Raw genomic sequence first — 16,540 nt, 5'->3', positions numbered from 1 at the left:
ACCAGCAGCTGGTACCCGCCCTGGGCGGCCGCTTGCGCCTCGGCGCAGACGCGTCGCAGCCCGCCTATGTAGCCCGGTGGACCCTCGTTCGCAGGGAATGTAATGTCGAGCACCTTCGTTTTCCAACCGCGGTGCTGGTTGCGCTTCAGCACTTCCGCGTCCGGAATGCTTAGGATCGGATTGTCCAACCAGATGCGGTGCACTTGCGACGGGGAGGCCACCAGCAGGTTTGCCTCCGGCCCGATCGGGCACTGGAGCGACATGATGATTTTCTCACTGAGATTAAGCAGAAAACGTGGAAAGAGCGTTAGTTGGGAGTAATTTAACAGTCGCACGGAATGCCTACCGGAATGGATCGATCGGTGGGTTGGTGACCTGCGCAAACAGCTGCTTGAAGTACTCGTACGGCAACGGCTGGAACGCGGACAGGCAGGCAAGCGGCGCATCGTTACCCATGGAACCGAGCGCTTCCTTCTTGTTCTTGATCATCGGCAGCAGCAGCATGTGGATCGTTTCCGTCGTGTAGCCGTACAGCTGCAGCCGCGGATCCAAAATGCCCTTCTTTTCGGCCAGCTGAGTGTCACCGTTGGTGACGGCCAACTCGGTCGAACCGTTCGTGATAGCGCCTGCCTCGCGACGAATGTCATCCATTGTGATCTGCAAGTGTTGATGTACGATATCGTTAGAAAAATGCGTGTTTTTTGTTGATCTGGGAGCCGGCACACAAAAATCAAATTAATACAACAGAAGCATCACACTAAAACACAGCAGGAAGTAGGTAGAACCTAGAAAAAAGTAGTCATTGAGAAACGGGTAACATGTGTTTAACATAAAAATAGAACCCAACAGTCTAAAATACTAAATTGCTACACTATTTTAAGCGGAAAAGATACTATTTCACCAAAAGCTCAACGCCTTGCTACTACTAGTAACGTAGCACTATTGATTTTAATGCCTTTTACATGCATTATTGGTAAGCCAAACTTACTAATTCATAACCAAAAGCAACCGATCCCAAAAAAATAAACCTAAACTTGATATGTAAAAACAAAAAACCTCTTAAAAAAGCGATAAAGCATGAAATTATGCAGCCAGCGAAGCACACGCAAAAGTAACACGACGAAGAGCCGTTACGAATTAACTTGAGTCCACTTACCATCTGCGCAGTGTCATGATGTTGGGTAGGAAGAAGGTGATGATGACGTGTGTTTAATTTTTCATAGTTGAAGTGTTGAATTTTCAAACAAACGTGGTTGAAGTGTTGTTGGGGGAGGTTGGGGCGGGGCATTCATTAAAGTGTTGCAATATGCAAATTGTGTGTGTGTATGCGTGTTATGGATGTGGTTGTTCCAGCGTTTGGATGGAATGAATGGAATATTAGGTGTTAATGTACCAGATATCACATGAATGAAATGAGACGCCACAACAAACACAAGATACAGTACGAAGTAAGTCACCAGAGGCAGTTATGGTCGTTCGAGATATGGATGGACAAGTACAGGTTTGTTGAGGGATGAAGAAGAAGATAATTTCATGTCGCCGGAGCGAACGGCGAACGAGGCAGAGAGAAAGAGAGAAAAGAGAAAAGAAAATAAGGGTTTTAAAGATTAGTATTAGTGCCGGATTTTTTCGAAACCATTCTGTAAAACATTCGATAACTACTCAAGAATTAATGTGAATGATTATGTTCGACGAAACAGTTCCAATTGCTTAGTAATACTGACAATGCGTTAGTTGATGCTACTAGGGACTACATGTGTTTTTGGATATTACATCGCTAATACTATGACATTAAATGTACAATCGATACGAAATGTATGGGAAAATGAATGCAAACAATAAACTGTATCTGGCAGGAACTCTTTGCTGCTGGTTGGAATTTTCAATCTAATCAGTAGGACGTTTCACAGCAACAAACTTATACAGCGACACCTTAATGGTTTTCGGCATCCTGGTCCATATTGGCGCTGAAAAAACCAAAAGTACGAGGAAAACACACGAATTATCGGGTATATCCTTACCTGCTCCTTCAGCCATTCGCTGTGCGGACGGGATTTGGCAATTTCCGACTTCAGCTCGATGTCCTGGATCAGCGACTTTTGCTCCGTGTCCACCAGCAGCATACGGCCCGGCTTCAAACGGCTCTGCATTTGTTGAAGACGATGAGTGCGCATTTTCACACCGCGAGAGACACGACAAGTACAAGGTTTCGTCCCCAGAATTTACACATCCAGGTAAGGGTTGGTTGTTCGAAAGTGTTTTGCAAACGAGTTGTCACACAATTTTCATTCAATTTGTTTCCATTATTAAAGGACAGTAATGTGTGTATGTGTGAGTTGCGTTACATTCGAACCACCGTTTACCAGTCAGTCAGCCGCCGTCGGGACCATTCGATGTGCAATGCGCGTGGAATTGAGCAGTAAGTAGGAGATATAGAGAGAGGTCGGTTTGCGGTGCGATTTTACAGGGAAAAGAATAGGGAAACATTGGTATGATTAGAATAGTTGTTGACTAGTTTGGTTTGTTTGTTTTGTTTTTGTTTTGGTTCGTATCGAAACATAAGCGCAAAGTTTTGCCTTTTTGCATGATGATGATCCTGACTAGAGTGTGGTTTTTGGGTTGGAAATGAAGTGGTTGTCTAGGAGCGGACACGCGCCACTAGGGGCACGTGCCATTACTTTTTCGTTTGTGAGTGATTCTTTTTCACAAATCTGTGATCTCTTTTTTTATTTCCTACAGCGCTACTAGGTATGTGTGCTTGCGTGTGTTTGTATGCGATTGTATGCGCGCAACAGACGGTACAGAACGAAGAGGATGAAGGACGAAAACGCGATCGTGAGATTCCGATTGACGGACGAAACACTTGGTTAACTTGAATAATAAGAAGAAGAGAAAAAACATACAAGACTAGAAATGAAAAATGCCTTAAGTGCTACGGGTGAGAAGCATTACCGCTCACTTGTCCCGGGATACATTCCCAACGACTAACGGGAAGGCAGAGAACTTGGCATCCAACCGGTACCACCAGGGACCACAGAGACGTGCGCGAGCCCATCCACCCATACATCCACCCCGTGATTCCACACACACAGACACACACCACAGGACATAAGCCTTGCTTTTTTTTGGCACATTTTTGCTGCAGTATTTTGTCGATTAGTCGCACTTATTTGTCTTTGTCGTCTTTTGAATGCTCTTTTTTGTCTTACGAGCTGTCTTCCAGCGTGCGCCAAACGTCCTCTCTCTTTGTCTAGACAACTAAAGTGTCAAAGGTACGTAGCGTTTTTTGGCATTTTCTTTTTTCCATTCTTTTTGTTTCAATTTTTTACGCCAATTGCCACTTTCTAATTCTCTATCAACCACTTGCCCATGCAATTCTTGCACTCTGGTTGTGCTCTCTCGTGCTCAACACATGATCGAAGATCAGCCGTGTGTATGTATGTGTGGGTGTGGAGAGATCGACAACAATCGATGAATGAATGATTCGATGGCTTCTAACTATCGCCCGCCAGCCGAGGGGGGGAATCAGACGATGCATCCTTCGTGTGAACAAAAACGAGCTGACCATCATCAATCATCAACCGGGTCCCCTTCGCACAATTTCGCTCGTGTCAATCGGGATGGCGGTGGTGGTGGTACGACAGTTGCGCGTGTGTGTGGTGGTGGTGGTGGTGAAGATGGTGGTGGAGGCATTAATCGATTGAGTTTTTATGAGAGCATGTTTTAAACGAATCTACAAAAAGAAAAACCGCATAAGTACACCCAATGATTCTACCTTTAGCGTAACGTCTTTGGGATCTACGTCGTAAACGCCGACTTCCGAGGCCATGATCAGCAGATTGTCCCGGGTCACGTAGAAGCGGGACGGGCGCAACCCGTTACGATCGAGGATGGCACCGATGTAGCGCCCGTCGGTGAACGAAATCAGTGCCGGGCCGTCCCATGGCTCCATCACGCAAGCGGACCAGTGGTAGAAGTCGCGCTTTTCCTGCGACATGGTACGGTCGTTCTGCCACGCTTCCGGTACCATCGTCATGACGGCCTGTTGTGGAAAGCAGAATGGATATCGCATTTCATCAGTGATCTCGCCATAACCTCCACACTCTTTCCAGTTTTAACTTACCTCCGGAAGGGAACGATTTCCGACTGCGGTCAAGAACTCGAGCACACAATCGCACGAACCGGAATCGGACAGGTTCGGTTCGACGACCGGATAGAGCTTCTTCAGCTCGTCCCCGAACTGCTCGCTCTTCATGACACCTTCGCGAGCCTTCATCAGGTTGACGTTACCGCGCAGCGTATTGATTTCACCATTGTGCGCCAACACGCGCAGCGGATGGGCACGCTCCCAGGACGGGAACGTGTTGGTGCTGAAGCGCGTGTGCACCAGCGCCAGATAGGTGAGAAAGTCGGGATTCTTCAGGTCCAGATAGTACTCCCACAGCTGATCGGACGTGAACAAGCCCTTGTAAACGATCGTTTTCGGTGTCAGCGAACAGATGTAGAACCGGCGACCCGGGCGCTGCAGCTCGTGCGTGGCACGCTTGCGCAAAATGAATACCTGCGCAATGAGAAGGGAAAATTAGGAACAAAGTTTGAATAAAAACAATTTAAATTGATTTAACACCACCTACCTGTCGCTTAAATGTTTCCTCATCAACGTCAGCAGTTACAAAGACCTGCCGGGACAGGGGCTCGCTCTTGCGGGCGACGGCACCGACCGCCTCCTGGTTGGTTGGAACGCTGCGCCAGTAGAGCACCTGAACGCCGAGGCTTTCAGCCAGAGCGTTAAACTCCTTCTCCGCTTCCTCGTGCGAGTTCTTGTCCAGATAGAAGATACCCGTGGCATAGCGGCCGAATGCTGGAAGGTCAATGCCATGAGAAGCCCTAGAAAATGGAGAAAATGTAACATTACACCATCAGCAAACATTGAACAACTGTAGAAGTAAGTATATGTCGGTCTTTCGACCAACTGTTATACGTATAACAGAATCATTTTATGCATGAATCAATCATTTTCTTAATCTTCTATCTCCAAAAACGAGTACCAAAACCGACCGGTTCATAGATACTTTGTTTCCTACCACCATTAGTACCTCTCTCATCTCTATTTTCATAGGGAAAGATCAATACAAGCGCGCTACTGACGTCGTAAACTTTACTACCGATTAGAGGTCTGGATCAAGTGCAAGTCTCTCCTCTCGTAAGCTTGCATCATACTTATCATCTGGCTCGGGTAGATGTTTGTTATTGATCTGTTGTATTTACAGCGGGGAGCATCTTTACACATTCGCCAGGGCAGAAGGAAAGGGGGCGCATAACAATTGACGCAAATGGTTCGTTCCGTTCGTTTCATCCCATCTTCTACGTAGCAGCAGTAGCAGTTAGTACGTTAGTGTACTGTAAAGTATTGCACCATCATACGACCTATTGGAGCAGCACACGTCGTGAAAGTAAGCAAAATGCCTCCCTACCGTAATCTCTGATGTCACACAAGCGAAATGCAATACAGATTAACGTAAGCCTTTGTGTTCTACAGCACGTCCAAAACGGCACACTCTCGTAGAGTCGCTGAGCTGTTGTCGTTGTTTCAACAAAAAATGTCCATTACTTTATCTTTTCTTGGTTTGCGCATGATATCACGAGGCAGAGACAGTTGGTATATAGGTTTGTTGTTACTCATACAAGAGAGTTTTTAAACCACGAAAAGAAATAATGTACAATTCCAGGGTAGAGGTCTAGTAGTTTGCCCTAGTGATCTACTACGTCTCAAAAAAATGACCGGAATCGCCGGAATTCCATTCCCTGCAGTTCCATGAATCACAAACGCACACGTTTGACCATTTTTCACCTGTTGCTGATAATCTTTCACCCTTCGCTGGGTTCAACATGTTCGAAATTTATCAAAATAATTAGCCACCAATAAACGCGTTCCCTCCCTATCGAGCCGGCGAGGTGGACACCCTTACTCACCAGTTCTAGGCGGTTACACTGGGGCAAGCGGCATATTTCATTCAATTCCTGCGCCCGTGCCTTCCCTTATCATAATCACTTCTTACAACACACTGTGGCGTTGCTTTTTTTCTTTTTTGTTACACATTCTCTCGCCCTCCCAGGAAACCTCTTGAGCCTTCCCCGCCTTTCTTTCACGCCCAGAGCGCGTGAACTTGAATTTGGAAATGCTGGGAGAGATTCGAGGTTAAGAAGCTCAATGTTTATTTGTATTTCATCCCCCAGCGTGATCATCTTCCGCGTGATCACAGTATGATTCACTCGCGTTCTGTACGATTACCCCCTAGGAATCTGTGTGTATCAAGGTTGTATGCCGCTTCTGTAGCAAACAAAAAAAAACAGTCCTGATCTGTGTAGTGGAAGATCAGCAGGATCATGGAGCATACACAGGCACGTGAAGAAGGTTCGCGGTTGCTTCTGTCGCTCTGTCTCTCGTGATCGATTCGTTATCGAGTGCAGATCATTATCACCCATTATCAAGAGGCGGCTACCGTCCAGTTGCTCAAACACGACACACCAACAAGTAGCTTGCTTGCCTTCGCTATCGATAGTCTGGGCGACATTGAAATGACCTTGCGCCATATGCCCCGCCAGGCCGTACTAGCCTGAGCTAAGTGTATAACAACTCCAAAGAGTGTCCGGGGAGCAAGCACGGCTCCATGGTACCACCGGGCACTCTTTTGATGGAAAAAAAAATAATAAATAGGCTACATTTTGCCTGTCTCCTCTTCTTGTAGGAAAGCGCGGTGCGATGCTAATGAATGGCAAGCAAAAGCAGCGCGTTGTTTCAAGTAATTGTCACCTTACTGTTAGCGCGTAGTAAAGCCGCGCACGGGTTCAGGATGTGTGTAGTAAAGCCAACGCACGAGACGACGTCAAGTTGCCGATGTGTCCCATTAACGATCAGTTGTGAAATAGCATTCGTCGGAAAATAAGACACGACAAGTCCAAAAAGTGGTTAACGGTTTAACTTTTGTTCAAACTGGTCAATGTTCCGGAAAAGATGAGCATGAATAATGATGGTTATTATTCTGCTACAACTGATGATTGCAAAACGTAATGCAACGCTAGAAAAGCAAAGAGACCTGCACATTTTGTGTCACCCGCGTCATACAAATTGTTTTCAGATTCTTTGCACTGCATACGCTCGAGAAAGAGTTGGTCAAACCATTCCCAGTTGGCCCAAAATTCGAAATGTTGTGACATGTCGTGGCTGACACGCTGTCAGCGTGCTAACGACCTCCAACACCCTCGACGATGGACAAAAGAGCACACTTATCTACGTCGAAGTGCTAAAAACATGCAACAAATAATTACGTACATCTTGTAGTAATAAACAAAGTTGTTTTGAATATCAACCGCCGACAGTACATTAAAGTGTTATCGTAGATGTTTTTTTTTTCGTTCATTGCAGCACTCCGCACTATAAAATGCATCTGTGACAAGGCAATAATAAAGAGTCATTTAGATACGACAGGTATGCACAAACTCCACCACGTAAATACCCGGGGAAGCGCGTCCTTTACCGCGCAAAAACGCATATTACTGCACGACCCAGCCAAAACACACATAGCCCAACACATACACACGAAGAAACGAAGCAAGTAAGCGCGATCATCATTTGCATTCTTGATATGCTGTAGAGTTTGCCAACTGCCGAGAACTGGTGCCGAACGAACGATAAGAAATTAGCCTCCACCTCCCTCATCTCCTCTCTTCACCGGCCGCGTTCGTAATAGAGATTCGGTTTTGAGCGACACCGAGAGCAATAACAATAAAAAAAGAACCGCGACATCGGGAAGACGCAAATGCGCGATCACGCGCTACGTGCGTGATTCTGATTGCCGCGGTCCGCGCCGGCCTGTTGCGCCTGCCCGTGCATTCCGTGTATAACCGGTGGGTGGATGGGAGGGCATCATTCCCGCACGGGACCGCATACCGGGCGGGTCTCTGTGTCGTGTCTCGCGGTGTGGTAGAACAAACGGTCGTGGACGCTTTTAATATGTTTGTTGTGTAGGTAATATTATTGGTTTATTCACTTCACACAACGGCCAAAAGCGTCATCCAAAAGTTCTAAACATTTTGTGTATGCGAATGATACACACAAGGGAATGGGAATGAGATTACGGTATGGTCACGTTCAAGGGAAAGATGCTTATTAGAGTTTCTCTATGAAGTTTGAGAGAACATTATTTTATGATGCTTATTTTATAACTTCTTTCAAGCTTTGCTATAGCTTGATCAAAGGCTACAGATGAGATTTGATACCCATCCGACTATGTCATAACTCAAGCTCCTATCCAGTAGACCACGGGGGCATTCTACGTACAATAGTGAAGAAAGGAGTATATATTCTTCATTGTCCATTTTGTAGTTTGACCTTTTCCTATGAAATGTTTCCTCGTAACATTATGTCAACATTCTTCCCAACAAATCTCCTAGTGCAGGTGCTGGGCGGTTTTGTAAATAACCTCCCGAGTTTAAAAAAATAAATAATACTCAAACAGACATACATATACACAGTAAAATGTTCGCAAGAAAGCGTGTGGGTGAGCAGATGGCAGCACCAGCAATCAGGCGGCAGTGTTTTTATTGAAAACGCCCGAGCAAAAAGTTGAAAATAACAACAACAGTACATTAAATCCATGATGTAGAAAAACCTTGAAATGAAAAAAATACACCACTCTCTCATATTAGGGGTTTGAAAAGCAAATGCTTGAAAAAGCACGAATGTATCCCTCTTCCTCTCCCGCGAGGATGTTTGATGCTTCTGGATGGCACAAAACACCATGATCTCGCACACATACTTGAGGGAGAGGAATGAAAAGGTAATTAAAATTAAAAATATTTTTCCTGCAACAGCGCAAACTCAGCTGAACGTGATCATCTTGTGTGATCTGCGAAAAAACGTGTGGCATCCTCCCAGCGCATCACACTACCGCGCTCCTCAATAAGTTGTTTTGTGTTTTTGTCTATGAAAATTTTTCTATATTACTATATCCATTGCTTGATCGTCTGCTGATGCTTTTTGGGGGGGTTAATTTAATTCCCAGACAACAACATACACTGCCCGGTGGTGCCGGTATGGTAGCAAAATAAAAGTCAACTGCCAGTTGGTGGTGCGCCTAGCTGGCTATTTCCGACATTGCGTTGCCAATTGAACGAAGCTGTGCACGAGCCGCCGCCACGGCTTGGCACGTGCTATAACACCGAGGGAGAGAGCAAAGTGCAATTAAAAACATTTCAGCCTAATTAATAGCACCGTTTTGGCTGTAACAAGTGGTTTCCATTTTGGCAGTGTTTTGTGCTGGCATAAACATCACACACACACTATCAGAAGCGGTAAACGGTAAATAACAGTCTTCTAACGCATTTTGCAAAGAATTTCTGGAATTGTTGCACAAGAAGAACTGTTCAATGCGAATGATGCAACATTTCGAGCAATATGTTAATACTTCACACTAGATGATTCAAAGCATCTACCTTTGAACGTTCATATTACGTTGTTTTCTTCCGTCTACCATTGAATAAACAAACAGATGAGGAAAACATTACCCAGGCGCTTGTGTTTGGAGCGAGACCACTAGCGCACGACGCTCTTATCAATCAATCATCGTCACAGCATCGATTTGACCAGTTAAGTGGTACCGACAGCTTACGTCTATCGAAGAAATTCATCTTATAAGACACAATCTGTCAAACCAGAGTATAAAGGCTTAATTTGCACGTCTTACTATGTCACTATGCTTACTAATGATGAGTGATTGGGATGAGTACTCGTACCTTCTTGTATGAAGGGTTGTTTCATAATCTTTTGGATTAAATGTAATATTTAAAGTAAAATTCAATGGCTAAAAAACTCACACTAACGGCAGCGCCACCTCAGTCGCAGAGCGCACGTTCTAGCTAACGAGTAAACAAGTTAATCTACCGAATTGAAACGTTTCGACGGGCACGTGCTTTTTCCATCCGTTCGTAGAAAAAAAAGAGCTGAACGAGTTGAAAATAGAATGAGTTGGTGTGTTTCTCTTTCATATGACATCTTTCTGCTGTTGTCTTTTCGACCATTCTTTTTAAACAATTAGCAAACCCAGATCCTTGATCCTAAGAGTACAAGGCTCTATTTGAACGGTTTAATTTTAACGACCCACACACACAGACACACAGTTCAACCCACACAAATTACCGGCGCGAGAAAATGGCAAATGTGCAAAACAATGAGAAACGAAAAAATAAAAATCTTATCAAAACAAAGGACCAGACAAAACGAAGCACCGAAATTTGCTTTACCATCCATTCTGCGCTGTACCACCCACGACATGCGTACATTGGCTCAACTTTTTTTGTGCTGGTCATTTAAAGTTAAAAATAAAATAAAAATATAATCCTCCTCCCACACTATACGCAGAGCGCAGCGCACGAGTGAAAAATTCTGACCTTCAGCCGGAAGCAAGCAGAAGCATAACACCATTTTTTTTTCAGCCAGCGAGATATCCATCAATGTCACGCGCAGGAAAAAGTACACAAAAGTTCGCTTCCACCCACCCCAGGGATGCAAAGTGAACCACACATCGCGTCACTTGACACGGAATGTAATTTTGACTCTGCATCACTGTTGTACATAAAATTAACCATCCTATTGGAATCCTATATGAGTAAAAGGCGGCACCGAAAAACAACCTGTTGTCCAACCAAAGCCATCAGTGCGACACTGTGGTGTGATAATAATTTGCGAGCTTAAATCATTATGGGCCTTGACCGCGGCCAAGAAGCAGCCGGTAGCCAGCCGTCCGTCGGGGTGTCATATTAACATTTAATTGAGTTAAATCATATCGAATGACCTACCGGGCGCCAAGCGATTAGAGCAGGAGTAGAGTGGGTAATCGAAAGGAGAGGACAAGGGTTAGACGACAACAGCACGGCTGCTGATTAAATCCGAAACCATGGATAAAATTAATTACATCACTGAATGGTGGCCGGATGATGGTTTTGATACTAAATAATCAGCAGTGTCGCCAGAAGGCGAGCTGGCGGCACCGAATTAGTGACTTGCGGTCTGTTCCCTGATAGCTTCAGCATAGGTTTGGGCTAGCTGTTGTATAATAGTGAGTATAACACTATTAGTGACAGTAGAAAAGTTACTGTTTGCTTTGGATTATTTATACTATTTTAATGATCTTATTGTTTAAATATGGAGTAAACGAAACATTGTTTCGTTGTAGATGACCTGATATTACACAACTTGTAGATAAGGCGATCTTTAGTTGCTTCGAGTCATTAAAGAGTCATGTCATTAATGGCATTGCAGTAAAAAATACATTGGTTAGTGGAAAAATCAAAGAAATACTTAAGCTGCCCAACACATCAACTCGACAGTAAACTCAATTAACGTACGATGTAATGATTTAATTGTCCCGCACAAGGACAATCGAACGTTTTGGGGTCAGTCATGAAATAATCACTATCAAAGTGATCTCCACAACTCAAAGCAGAAGATAAAAATATCTCTCCACACAGGTAAAAAAAACTCCCAACGCAAGCCTATAAAAATTCCTCATCAAGGCGATCGCTCATTCTAAAATCCCACTGCAACCGGTATGGTTGGAACGTGACCGGGGAGGGGAGGGCGGAGGGTGTGCATTGCGCAAGAGGCATCCGTTGAGTGCACGGACGTGTCGTGTGGTCAGAAATTCCAGCACAGAGCACAGCATCAGAGCAAAACGACGCAATAAGCGTCTCGACGGAGAAGCAACGATCAGAAGACGACGATCAGAAGGTGTTTTAGTCCCCCTGCGTACTAACAAAAAACTGTACTACATGCGACAGAAATACTTACAGCTCCTTGGCATACAGGTCATGCGGGATCGAGGTGCAAACACCTGCACCATCGCCGGTATCGTTATCACAGGCGCACGCACCTCGATGGTTCATGCGTATGGCAAGCGTTTGAGCATCGCGCAGGATCTACAAATGGGTAGTGAAAGAAATGTGTGAGTTATGGTGTTTATCTACAAAAGCTCATACGCTCATCGATCATACCTTATGGTTCGGTTTGCCTTCGATCGACACGATGAAACCGACGCCGCAGGCCTCGTGCTCGTTCTGTGGATCGTACAATCCCTGAGCGCCCGGAGTCTCCCAGTCCATCTGCGTCTTAAAAGCATCGTTCTCGGTCGATCGTTGTTGGGCCAGCTCCTCCGTGGCGGTGGCCACATTGTTAATTACCTCGTACGAACACTCATTGTTGGGTGGGGCCATTCTAAACGGCTTGGTTTTTAAGGAGATACTTCTCAAGCGGTGCTTTTAAAAGGGATTCTGCACGATTCAGTGACTTTCACTCAAACTTTCGATGCACCAAAACTGCACAACTGGCACAACGTATTTTTCAGATCACTTATAAACCAACCGCACTGAGATAATGTAGGGATATATTAATGTTTTTAAACAGTTTAATTGTAGCTTTCTAACACTATCAACGACTAAATAGCAACTTCACAACACTGGCACGCACTGAGGACCGTTCAGCAATAATCACTCGTTGTACTTGGTACAGCAATATGTAGGTAACACACGATCGATGCACAATTGTTGTACAGATCTTCTAGCACGCCACTAACGAAACACTCTGCAGTCCAAGAGCAACAAGGATAAGAGACTACAGCGTTGTAGCAGCGCTCACGGAAGACTTGGGATGTTGAAGTAGCGAAAGGAGTACGAGATTAACGTGTTGAATGCTGAAACGAGGGAAGAAAAAGGAACAAAATATTACTCATCAAAGATTCAAAATTCAAGGTTAGGTTAGTATCTGATCACTAATTAAACTATTATTTGACCCGAACTGGCATCGCGCGGCCGAATGATTACGGTTGACAGTTTATTTAAGCCGTATAATTGCTGAAGATCAAGTAAGTGAAATTAATTGCCTCATTAGCAGGATCGTTCACTGGCAGTTTGGACCAGCCAAGACCAGAAGTGTACATGAATAAGCGACCCGGTAGTGATAGAACGGTTCTTTCCCTCAGATTGCATCCTGCTATTCTTGGACGAAAGCATGATTTGCTATTTGCGGGTAGGGCAGCAGTAGCTAGCAGGCAGGTTATCATCGACACCGGAGTGTAATTATTCCCTTCTTTCACGGATCAGCTGTAACAGCGCCTAGTTGGTGGCATTGAGAGAAGCACGTGCCGATAAGAAGTGGAGCAACGTTGTCTTCTTCCTGCTGGCTCAACTTTGGCGCAGCTCCACCCATGGCCCTTCAGACTCAAGACGGAACTGCGCGCCAGAGGAACAACTGGGAGAAGGTACTCGGAACGGGCACCGGAGCAAAGGGCTGATACGAATGATTGCGGTAAACATGGTTGTTTGCAGCATTTGATAATGCTGCTGTGGACCTCACGTGAAGGCATCAAAACAAGTGAAGATGAAAATAAAATTCAAATGTATTTCAATCATCAAGTGGGAGCATTACTTATGAAAAATATTCATGTAAGTATCTATTAATAAATCTACTAAAAATTAATATAAATAACTAACTACTGGACAGAATTTATTTCCGTTTGACAGGTATAGTTAGCGCCGCTCTAAGAGACCATTTTGTAGCGTTCTTCTAGAGGGATTTTATTTGAACAGCACTCTAGCTCCCTGCCACGAACTAACAACGCGAAAGAAAGTTTAAACGGTAAGCAATTATTTACATTTTTACAAGGCAGTGCTCAACAACACGCGCGTTGCCCATTATAGGAGCCGGCACACAATACATAAGACGCCATTCCTTTGCGCGGCGTGACACGCTTGAACAAACTGCATATAACTGCACTCTCGCCCCGTTAGAGAAAACTGTGCCTGCAAGAAGCTAACGGGGCAATTTGGCATTTGCGCAAAAACAAAAAAAAATAGAAGTAACATATTTCGCAACGCGATCTTCCGGACCCCAAAAATAAGATGACCTATTGGCTGCAACGTGAACGATCAATTCCCCGCGAGCGTGTAGTGTAATGTTGTGAAATGGCAATCTTCCCGGAATATAGGGTTACATTTGTGGAATTGTTTTTGATTTAAAAAAATACATATATACCGCACACAATCGCAATGGAAAATTCCAAATATACTTTCAACACTCAAACGCTACCCTCTAACGATACGCAAACAACCGCGCGCAGCGCATGTAGATATGGTAGGAGAGGTGATGGGGGGTTTGATGAAGGCTAACGAATGGCGTAATAAAAGTATTAAATTTATCGCAATGATATCATGTTTCGACTGTGTGTGTGTGTGTGGGGGCCCAACCCCTCCATCGACGAAATGCGGTAGGAAATGCGATTAATAAACACACAATCGCTTGAACACATATACGTCGTCTGCTCTAACTCTAAGTTAGCATTGTATGTGCAGCAAGCAGCGCCCGGGGTCTGTTCCATTAAGCCCTTTTAACGCACCCACACACACACACACACACATACACAAAACGAATTACGAAAAAAAGAAACGAATCTGAAACGATAAATGGAGCACGCTGCAGTCAGCATTTTTTGATAAGAACCTAACGCGACAACGCATCCTCTCGTGCGCAACGGGGTGGTCTTTCGCGCACGCTGAGTCAAGCGCGTGGGCAGGGGGATTTTGGAGTGCAAAGTCTGATTGCAGTATTTGCTTGCAACGGTGATGGAATTGGAACGAAGAATACTGTACAGCTTTATTTGACACATTTCACACACATTTCTTCTCTAACAGTAAACACTCCCACCTAAGTGTTGTTTCTTAAGAGTATCGAGTTTAAATAGCAAACAAAGTGTGAAATAAAGCTCCAACAGTTGGATCGGAAATATTACTTCCTTTCTTCTGCGGAATCTGCATTTTCTGTGAATGCGCTGACACATTTCCTTCGTCCGTCATCATCTTCGGTCGTGGAGAGCGAAGTGGAACTAGAAGACAGACGATCAACCTCCAATAAGCCGGCCGGCTGCCTTGTTCACGCGCACAGAGCGTTGAAAACGTGCGAAACGTGTGGCACTGCTCTTAACGGAGCATCTAAAAAGTACATACATATATCGCACAACTTCACCCGATCTGCTGATGAGAAGGGCCACTCGTGGTCGGTCGTCAGCGAAGACACCACACCATCGTAGCTTGCTTCTTCCCTTACGACAAGTCTCGTGACGAAGAACGCAGCGGTGGTGGAGCACTGACTGCCTGTACTCTTCGAAACACGCCTCACACGCCTCGAGCTGCTCTGCAGAGGCGGTACAGAATTCTATTTCCGTCCACGAAACGCTCACCACCACGGGGACTGACGCCGGCTGGCTCTCTTCTTTCAGCGGGCCACAAGACGGCACTGCCCGCTTCTGAAGGTCTTCTCCAATTAGCGTAGGTATTGGTGAATGTACGCTCCGAAAACGAAACCCGGGAAAGAGGAGATTCGAGCCGGAGCAAAGCAATGCTGCTCTTTGCGAGTGAGTACAACTTCGAAAAAAAACTTCTAGATCTCTCTTTTAACCACAATTTCACCACACACCGGAAATTAACAAATTTCTACTCTACACTGTTCGGCTTTTATCAGAGCACTTACTTGCGAATTGTAAAACAGAACTTGTGAACACTAGGCACCTATAACACCCATAGGACAACTGTGAGAACACTGGGTGTCCACGTATAGAATCTCACACACGTGTGTATAGATCGCGATCGCAAGAGCGCAAGAGCAGCGACGACAACACAACCGTCAAGTTCGAGCGTTGCCAGTGAACAATGAAGCCGAATGCGTGCTGCATCTCGAACGACCCCCTTCTAATTCCGGCCTACAGCCGCGAGCGATAGAGGGCTTCCACTATCTCTGCGGCTTTTTTATCTGCCACGCTCACATACACTCTCTCTCTCTCTCGCTCTCTTTGCCGAGAGCGAAGAGCTCGAGGGTGAAGTACCAACCCGTCAGAGACCGGTTCGGCAGTGCAGTGACGCCACTGAGCAGCCGCTAAGGAGCGACAGCGCCAGGCAAACAGGTCGGTCAGTCGGTCGGTCGGCGGCGCCAATGCGATCGTGAGCAGCACGAGACTTTAGCCCGAGAAGGTTGATGGGAGCTCGCCTTGCCGGTCGATAGGCGCAGTGAAGGAAGGTTGGCTATGGCTTATCGAACACTTCTAGATATTGAAAGCCAATTAACAGCACGATAGCTAAAAAGAACATCCTGATTATATCGCCTATACTAATAACCTTAGGGAATGGATTTTACAAATCGTTCATTTTCATTAAACTCCACTTTTCCTCAATCTTGCCCACAGGGAATGAATAAACCCGTTCGGGCAGCCCCATGCCATTGAACCCGTTTTTGCAAAGATGAACTTCAGAGCAATCAGAATGAAGCCGTTCAATCGGTGTAATTGACTGAGAGTAGAAATGTGGTTTGGAAGAAAACCACCACCTGAGGAAAAGAAAAACCGGTCTATTGCTTGAAGGCAAATCTGCAATTGGACGCCACGCGCTAAGATGATGAAAATCAACGCTCTACACAGCAGCCACGCAATGACGTGTGCAA

General features: G+C 45.3%; 1 protein-coding gene across 3 annotated transcripts in view; it reads right to left on the bottom strand.

Annotated features, from left to right (window-relative positions):
- LOC120951886 (uncharacterized) overlaps positions 1–16,540 on the bottom strand; it is a 28,890-nt gene that overhangs the window by 6,212 nt on the left and 6,138 nt on the right. Inside the window, exons 1-9 of one of the 3 annotated variants that reach the window (XM_049607423.1) lie at positions 15,578–15,813; positions 12,052–12,746; positions 11,849–11,976; positions 4,635–4,887; positions 4,124–4,561; positions 3,776–4,042; positions 2,022–2,144; positions 347–657; positions 1–276 (exon numbers count right to left, since the gene is read on the bottom strand). The exon at positions 1–276 is cut by the window's left edge and continues 1,396 nt beyond it. In XM_049607423.1, coding sequence (XP_049463380.1) covers positions 1–276; positions 347–657; positions 2,022–2,144; positions 3,776–4,042; positions 4,124–4,561; positions 4,635–4,887; positions 11,849–11,976; positions 12,052–12,270 — 2,015 coding nt within the window. In that variant the 5' untranslated portion in view covers positions 12,271–12,746; positions 15,578–15,813. Of the gene's footprint in view, positions 277–346; positions 658–2,021; positions 2,145–3,775; positions 4,043–4,123; positions 4,562–4,634; positions 4,888–11,848; positions 11,977–12,051; positions 12,747–15,577; positions 15,814–16,540 lie in introns of those variants that run through there. The other 2 variants (XM_040370879.2, XM_049607422.1) reach the window with 2 other exon arrangements.

The sequence above is a fragment of the Anopheles coluzzii genome, chromosome 2 (assembly GCF_943734685.1).
Source record: "Anopheles coluzzii chromosome 2, AcolN3, whole genome shotgun sequence".
Classification (NCBI taxonomy): Eukaryota; Metazoa; Arthropoda; class Insecta; order Diptera; family Culicidae; genus Anopheles; species Anopheles coluzzii.
The sequence above is the reverse complement of the archived record's forward strand: the minus strand, read 5'-3'. Positions and strand labels throughout refer to the sequence as shown.